The 9,133-nt window shown below is 33.6% G+C and overlaps 1 protein-coding gene across 5 annotated transcripts in view; it reads left to right on the forward strand.

Moving 5' to 3' along the window:
• Positions 1–9,133, forward strand: part of LOC149799739 (uncharacterized) — a 107,667-nt gene extending 98,534 nt beyond the window's left edge. For all 5 annotated transcript variants that reach the window (XM_089959113.1, XM_089959112.1, XM_089959114.1 and 2 more), the window contains exon 3: positions 8,971–9,133. In XM_089959113.1, coding sequence (XP_089815239.1) covers positions 8,971–9,133 — 163 coding nt within the window. The remainder of the gene's footprint in view (positions 1–8,970) is intronic.

A 9,133-nucleotide genomic window follows, 5' to 3' on the forward strand; every position in this document is an offset into this window, starting at 1 on the left:
ATGGATTGGAATTATATAACATCATTACATGTTACATGGAATGGAATTATATAATATCATTACATGTTACATGGAATGGAATTATATAAAATCATTATATGTTACATGGAATGGAATTATATAACATTGCATGTTACATGGAATGGAATCATATAACATCATTACATGTTACTTGGAATGGAATCATATAACATCATTACATGTTACATGGAATGGAATTATATAACATCATTACGTGTTACATGGAATGGAATTATATAACACCATTATGTGTTACATGGAATGGAATCATATAACACCATTACACGTTACATGGAATGGAATTATATAACATCGTTACATGTTACATGGAATGGAATTATATAGCATTGCATGTTACATGGAATGGAATCATATAACATCATTACATGTTACATGGAATGAAATTATATAACATTGCATGTTACATGGAATGGAATCATATAACATCATTACATGTTACATGGAATGGAATCATATAACACCATTACATGTTACATGGAATGGAATTATATAACATCGTTACATGTTACATGGAATGGAATTATATAGCATTGCATGTTACATGGAATGGAATCATATAACATCATTACATGTTACATGGAATGGAATCATGTAACATCATTACATGTTACATGGAATGGAATCATAGGACATCAGTACATGTTACATGGAATGGAATCATAGAATATCATGTGGTTTGACTGGCATTTTGAATGGTCTTAATGATATGGTTTGACTGGCATTTTGAATGCCTTTAATGATGTTTACTGGCATTTTGAATGGCTTAATGATGTGGTTTGACTGGCATTTTGAATGCCTTTAATGATGTGGTTTGACTGGCATTTTGAATGCCTTTAATGATGTGATTTGAATGGCATTTTGAATGTCTTTAATGATGTGGTTTACTGGCATTTTGAATGGCTTAATGATGTGGTTCAACTGGTATTTTAAATGCCTTTTATGATGTGTGATGTGGTTTGACTGGCATTTTGAATGCCCTTAATGATATGGTTTGACTGGCATTTGGAATGACCTTAATATGGTTCGACTGGCATTTTGAACAACCTTGATGATGGGATTTGACTGGTATTTTGAATGACCTTAATGATGTGGTTTGACTGGCATTGTGAATGACCTTAATGATATGGTTTGACTGGTATTTAGAATGACCATAATAATATGGTTTGACTGGCATTTTGAACAACCTTAATGATGGGATTTGACTGGTATTTTGAATGACCTTAATGATATGGTTTGACTGGCATTTGGAATGACCTTAATGATATGGTTTGACTGTCACTTTGAATAACTTTAATGATGTGATTTGAATGGTATTTTGAATGACCTTAACGATGTGATATGATTGGCATTTTGAATAACCTTAATGATATAGTTTGACTGGCATTTGGAATGACTTTAATAATATGGTTTGACTAGCATTTTGAACAACCTTAATGATGGGATTTGATTGGTATTTTGAATGACCCTAACGATGTGGCTTAACTGGCATTTTGAATGACCTTGATATGGATTGAATGGTATTTGGAAGGATCTTAATGATGTGGTTTGACTTGCATTTTGAACAACCTTAATGATGTGATTTGAATGTTATTTTGAATTACCATAATGATTTGGTTTGACTGGCATTTTGAATGACCTTAATGGTGTATTTTGACTGGCATTTTGAATGACCTTAATGATATGGTTTGACTTGCATTTTAAACAACTTTAATGATGTGTTTTGACTGGCATTTTGAATGACCTTAATGATGTGGTTTGACTGGCATTTTGAATGACCTTAATGATATAGTTTGATTGATATTTTGAATGACCTTAATGGTGTGTTTTGACTGGCATTTTGAATGACCTTCATGATGTGGTTTGACTGACATTTTGAATGACCTTAATGGTGTGTTTTGTTTTAATCAATGTCTCAAAAGCTTTGGACTTGAATGTCCCATGTCAGTAATTCCATGATATATATGGAGGGCATATTGTGTAGCCCATGTCCATCTTGGCATCTTCCCACCTGTTTGGGTGTGAGGTGTTACATAAAGAAGATTCAGGTCGAGTTCATTTTTTTTCCCATTTTCAATAAAATTCAATGGAGTTACAGTCCATGTTTGACTTATTCAAATAAACTTAATTAACTTTATCCCAAAATTATATAACTTTTCCCTTGACAATTCAAAACAGCGGGGGGGGGGGAGGGGGGGGGCAGCAGTACAATCAAATCTTAGTGTCTTTCCATTTCTATCATTTGTTTAAACAGCTGACATCCCTATTTCATTGGATAAGAGTAAAACCTCAGTGTGGAGATCCCATTAACAGGGTTCACACCTCACCAGCCAAAGCAGTGCAGTGTTTTGGGTGGCCTATTCAATGGTGTAAGTGAACATATAACATTTGTCTTACTGATGGCTGGCTATCTTGAAGAGGTTCCAGATAGACTGAGAATCTCTCCATTGATAATGGGCATTGTTACACTACCATATTTTCTATAATCATTTGGCTGCATTTTTATTAGCTTTACTTACCATAGTATGGAAGAGCTTATTATAATTTAGTCTTATGTCCATTATCTCATAATCTGTCGTTAGCACAAGTGTATTACTTTCCCTAATCCATGCCTACTGGTGTCGGTATGGTATGAAATAAATGCCAATTTGGAAATCTTGTAAAGTGTAATATATGTTTTCATTATATGATTTAATTGATTTCAGTGTGGTTGTCATAGATGTGATATGCCATCATCTATTTAGATGTAAGTAGAGTCTATCAACCATCATAATGATGCAGGCAATTCAATTCTTACTTTGTGGCTATGTCAGTGTTATTTTCACAACTGTTGAGAACTTAATGTTCATTTCAGTGTATGACTTATTAAAGATTAGTTGTCTCCTTGATTACAGTAAATGAAAGGTGCCAGCATCACAGTACAACCCAGGTGAAAATCTTATTTCTTTTTAAATTCCACACCATAAAACCCCCTCAACTTTTACCTTATGTCTTATTAAATCATATACTATAGAAAACTCAGAAGCTTAGCTTTGTGCTAATCTGTCAAATGGTCCTGAAAATCTGCAGTGATATGGTTCAAATAACTCACAAAAATGTACATATTTAAGATTTTAATTTTTCTCTTTGATACATGTTATTTTTATTATTTGATCTTGATATACATGTAGTGCACTGGGACAGTGAAACTATCATGCCAAATGTGTGTATTAGTAAAAGTGATACAAAGTTGTCATTGGCATGTGCTATTAATGGTTGAAGTTTGATGATGTCACCAAATTTGAATATTACTTGCATATTCAATCATTTGTGCTTTAACATTGGACATAACTTACAAAATTAGCCATTCCTTGACAATTTGTAAGCAATTTCCAAAACCCTTATTAACTCATAAAATCCTGGTGCCATGTTTGTGTGTCAGGAGGTAGTACCCTACTTCTGAGCTTTTTTGTGTCTAGGTCATTTAAGATACACCAAAATGGGTGGTATCACAGAGAAGAAGACAGATGTAGCTTTACAAAGATAACAAATAATCTGAGCTTTCAGCTCACATTACAAAATACAGAGGGAAAAACAGATTTTTGGAGACCCAATTTTTTCACACCAAAAATTCACCTGTCTTCAGAATAGGATTTTGTGTCCCGATTGTAGACTTTTTGGCCTAATTCTAAGGCAAGTAAAAAGTGGGCAGGACACGAAAAGATGGGTCTATTAAGCAATTTTTTTTAAAAATCCACCTTTTATCCTTCTTCACATCTGCGAGCAAAATTGCCAATGAAAAGTGACATTTCTAACACAACTAGGCATCAGACCAAATGGAAATCACTTTGGGATGTATTCAGAAGCAGCCCCTCAATAGTATTTCCTACTCATATTTTAGGTGAAAATGACAAAAATCTCCAGGGTTTATTGTGTTAACAAGATGTCATCATCATATACTATCAACAAAGATGTCATTGTCATGTGCAGTCAACAAAGATGTTATTTCCAGGTGCTAATAACAAAGATGTCATTGTCTTGTGCTATCAGTAATGTCATTGCCATGTGCTGTCAACAATGATGTCAACGCCATGTGCTGTTAAAAATGATGTCAACACCATGTGCCATCAACAATGATGTCATAGCAATGCCATATGTTGTTAACAAAGATTTCATTGCCATGTGCTATCAATAATGATGTCACTGCCATGTGCAATCAACAAATGTCATTAGCATGCGCGATCAAAAATGATGTTATTGCCATGTGCCAAAGATGTCATTAGCATGTGCTATCAAAAAAGATGTCATTGCCATGTGCTGTCGTCAATGATGTTATTGCCATGTGCTATCAACAAATATATAATTGCCACGTATTATCAACAATTATGTCATTGCCATGTGCTGTCAACAATGTCATTGCCATGTGCTGTCAACAAACATATTGCCATGTAATATCAACAAATATGTCATTGCTATGTATTATCAACAAAGATGTCATTGCCATGTACTGTCAACAATGATGTCATTGCCATGTGCTGTCAACAAAAATATCATTACCATGTGTTATCAACAATGATATCATTGCCATGTGCTATCAAGAAACAAGTGGTGACAGTTAAGTTCACTGTCTAGAGGAAATTTGGCTCCAGCATTTATATGGGTGTAATTCTAGATTTTAAATTTAGTTCATTTGTGTTTATTTATGATTGACACATGTTGATAATGATAAGAGGCAGGGGAGGGAACTCTGGCTGTATTGATGCACAAGTTATGGTTTTTATGTTGCTTTATGGCATAACAACACAAACAGGTTATTCTGCACCAGGGCAATTTGAGTAAAGTGCTTTGCCCAAGCGCACACCATGGTAGCTGACCCAGGCTGGTTTGATTGTAGGATTCAAACCCACCACGTTTCAGTTGTGTGTTTTGGCACACTAACCACTGCAATGAGTACTGCATGTCTGCTTGATTTGTATCAAAAGTCTCTCATCAGTTTATTTGACTTCATCTTGTCCAGTAACAATAAAATTCATTACACTAAATATTTGTTTGGACAGAGGAAATTTTATCTTGTACTAAATCATTCAGGTAAAATTTCAGTTCTGAAATATAGGATAGCCTAAATGAAAAACAACCTAACCTTTCCATTGCAGTCATATCTAAATTACAGCAAGTCATCAGTTTAGCAGATGACACAAAATTTGCACCAATATCAACCCAATGAATTACATTTTTTATGATTTATTGTCTTTATTGTTGTTTTTGTTGTTGTTGTTGTTATTATTATTATTATTATTATTATTATTATTAAAGTTCTTGTTATCCTGAGTTTATCTTTACATCTTTCCTTCAGAACCTCCTTGCGTAACTCTACTAGGATATAATTTCTTTATCAAATCATGTAGATGGCATTGATCTCTCACCATGCTGTGTTTCCTTTCTTTGTTCGGAATTAGGTCAAAACATACTAGTTCATTATGTGATAGGTACAAGAACCATGCTTGTCTATTATTTTTGCACCGCTTTGTACTCTTATATCTCTTGTTGTAAATTGCCATAGTGATTCTAACATGTACTGTAGGAGTCCAGAATTTTCATAGATTTTGTGTTAAGTGTTTGTATTGTATTTGCAAGTTGTTTTGTTTTTTTCCCTCATGAAGAGCTTGTTTAGCTCAAAACATTGTGAAACCATTTTGAATTCATGCCATTATATATATATATATATATATATATATATATATATATATATATATATATATATATATATATATATATATATATATATATATATATTAGAAAGCTCAGAAGTGCCTCTGACCTTTCCTCTAGATATGGGACATGGAATTGGCAAGTAAACTAGGGCTTGAGATGATAAATGAAGACTTGTAAACCAGTCTGAATAGTTTTTCTTGGTTAATTTCCCTCTCTTAATGCTCCTGGTGCAGACAGTTTGAGTTCACCTGTTTTCCAGTCTGTAACAAAGAAATGGATATTATGACATCATACCATATTTAACCAAACAAATACCCTCAGTATCTTCACCTAGAAAGATAAATAGTTCTTGTTTGAGAATGAAATACGTAATAAATATTATGGGCTCTACACACCATGATCAAGAATGTTGTTAAGTGGATATAAATGGATTTATTTTCTTCAAATTTATTGACTATCCAAATTCAGATAAACACTTGAAGACATAGCTAGGAGAAAACAGTCACCTACCAGCCTTAATCTAATGTGTTTTTGCACCAGAAACTTGCCCATTGTGCATATAGCTTAAAATCAAGCATTTTTGACACAGTTGGAAATAATTGGATGAAATGTGGAGATAAAGTATGGCTGTCTCTTAAGTAGAAAATTTACCAAGAAAGTTTAATCATATGAAAGTTGAAGAGTGCCATCTTTATTCTAACTGCCTCAACACAGTTCAACCTTTTGTGTGTTTATATGCTGTCAGCAACAACAATCAATCATCACACTATAGTGGGTGTGAGGTAAACAGGTTCTGCAGGCATTTATCATCATGGCATATATATATATATATATATATATATATATATATATATATATATATATATATATATATATATATATATGGAGGCAGAAATGTTTTATTTTTATGACACTAAGGTAGAATCTGATGAAAAAATATGTACCTACAAGGAATGAATGATATCAACAGAGACATTCCATGAATTTTTTGCTATGATTGTAGATGGAGTCATTACACTAACAAACCAAGTCTGGTTAAACTATATTAACTTGTACAGCATATGGTGTTCTGTTTGGCATCAAAGGTAACCCCATTACCATATGTACTCACTTATAAGTCAAGGCAAATTGTAAAACAACACAGATCCTGATGTGCCATAGCATAATGCACCAGCAGATCAGAATCCCTGTTGTTTGTTCTACAGATTACTCATAACAAACTGCTTAGACCCAGATTTGCAATATGCAGTGACAGATCTGGGTCTGTGCTGTTTGCAATTTGACATATAAACAAATATATGGTAGTGTCTGATTACAACATAGAATGAATGAAAAATGAGTCTGTTTGCAACAGGAACTATTTTTGTTTCTATTGTTTCTTTTTTTCTTTTTCTTCTTGGCACCAGAAGTTAATGCAATGGCAATCAGTGGAACAATTAACATAGACCCTGACTTGCAGGCATAGTATGCTATGGCAGTTCATTTTTTTTAAATTTCTTTTTTTTGCAGTTTGACTTATAAGCAAGTATCGATGCTATAGATCATTTCTGACAAGGTGCATGAATTGCACATTGAGTCTTTAAAGTTTTTCACAGTTACTCTTCAGATTTTTTATGTCTGCTTTTATATTGATATATTATTTGCAGTGTTCTGGATATGAATTAATAATATGTTAAATAAATGCTATCGAGATTAGTGGAGTTAAATTGTTCTTGGAAGTAATTCACTGTGAAAACATCGATGTCACCATTACTGTAACTAAATACATAAATCATGATATGCAAATATCTCTTTTGTAAACTTTAGAATTGTAATTGATTTATGCATGGTCTCCCTGCAGACTGGTTTTCAGGAAGGAGGCTATTTTGTTCTTGATCAGTATTCAGATATAGAGTGCCAGTCTGTTTTGTATTGGATGTATCAGCCATGCAGAGTACATGGAAATGATGGCAAATCTATGACATTATGGCAGAGGTCACTTTTGTTACTATGGCAACATCATGGGTTTTGTTCTCAGTATATCAATAATATAAATAAAGTTACTTGTCCTGTCTAGTCGGACATGTGTATATAGTAACAGTCAGCCAAAAATGCTGTCATTTCTTTGACACTAAGCTTAACTCTTTGAAAAGTGAAGAGTTGGAGTTTTAATTAAATATGAAAAAAGATAGATTAAACAAAGAAAGGTTAAATTGCAGGTATAAAGGTATTGTGAATTACATTTGATTCAGAAAATTACTGTTATAATTATGACTAAAAGGAACTTTTTGAATGAAGACACATGCAGATGTTGGCCCATTGCAGGAGTGCTGAGATTCCAATACACCGGCATATGCCGGTTTTTACCAATAAAATTTATCCATGTACCAGAAAATATGGAACTGTCAGTATTCATTTATCAGCAAATTGTAAAATGTGTTTTAAGTCTTGAAAGTTGACTATCTCAACGTCAAAGTCTGTCAGAAGCCAGTCTGTTCTTTTCATGCATTCATAGTCCCATATAACTGCAGATTTTGATCAGTGATGGACAACAGCAACACAACACCACAAGAAGAGTTGCTTATTGGTTTGATAAATTCAAGTGGCATAATGGTATATACATACAGTATAATTCTACCTCCTAGTCTGTTAAAATAGACAACTTACAGTTAGTACTAGAGTTCCCTCGGTTATCAAATTACTGAAACAGTATTGGATTGCTGCAGCAACTTAACAGATGAGGGAGCCTTGAAGACAGTCTCATCATGTGTAGTTGCTGTAAAAGCAGTGCTAGAAGCCATCAAAAAGATAAGCCCGATGATGCCATTGTGTGTGTCTAATTGCTGGTGTGCGAAACAATAGAAATTAAAGCATCCATATTTCTGCCTTGTAGATGTTAATCCAAGGTTTTATTTCATTTTGTTCCAGATTTTAGATTTTGCCACTTTCTGTTTATCAATGAATGCAAATCGTGTGATCTTATACGTGATGCAGAAGTTGAAGTTGTATGTGAAAAACTTAACTATTTATTTCTATATGAACTCTATATAATCTCTTATCCGGTAAATCAGTCATCTCATTGCTTTTACGAATTTGTGAAAGGTATGAATACAGTTTTTGGAGTTTCATCCTAAACATCTTTCACAAAATTGGTAGATATTTGGACCATTTGCAAGGAAAATAGAATGAGAAAAGATACACGCAGAAAAGAATGTTCAGTTTGCTGCAGCTTAGAGTGACAACTTAAATATTTCATTGCAGATTCACCAATCACACAGGGGAGGTAATCTTCACATGTCGAATGATTCACAGTCAACCAATTTTGATGTCAGCTATCCAGGTGTTCTACCACAACAAGATGACTGCTGTAGGGCACCTAGTGGGATCAGATCAGCTGCCGTTGCCATCACAAGTAAGTAAATGA

This window comes from Sinohyriopsis cumingii, chromosome 5 (assembly GCF_028554795.1).
Source record: "Sinohyriopsis cumingii isolate HCF-2022 chromosome 5, ASM2855479v2, whole genome shotgun sequence".
Classification (NCBI taxonomy): Eukaryota; Metazoa; Mollusca; class Bivalvia; order Unionida; family Unionidae; genus Sinohyriopsis; species Sinohyriopsis cumingii.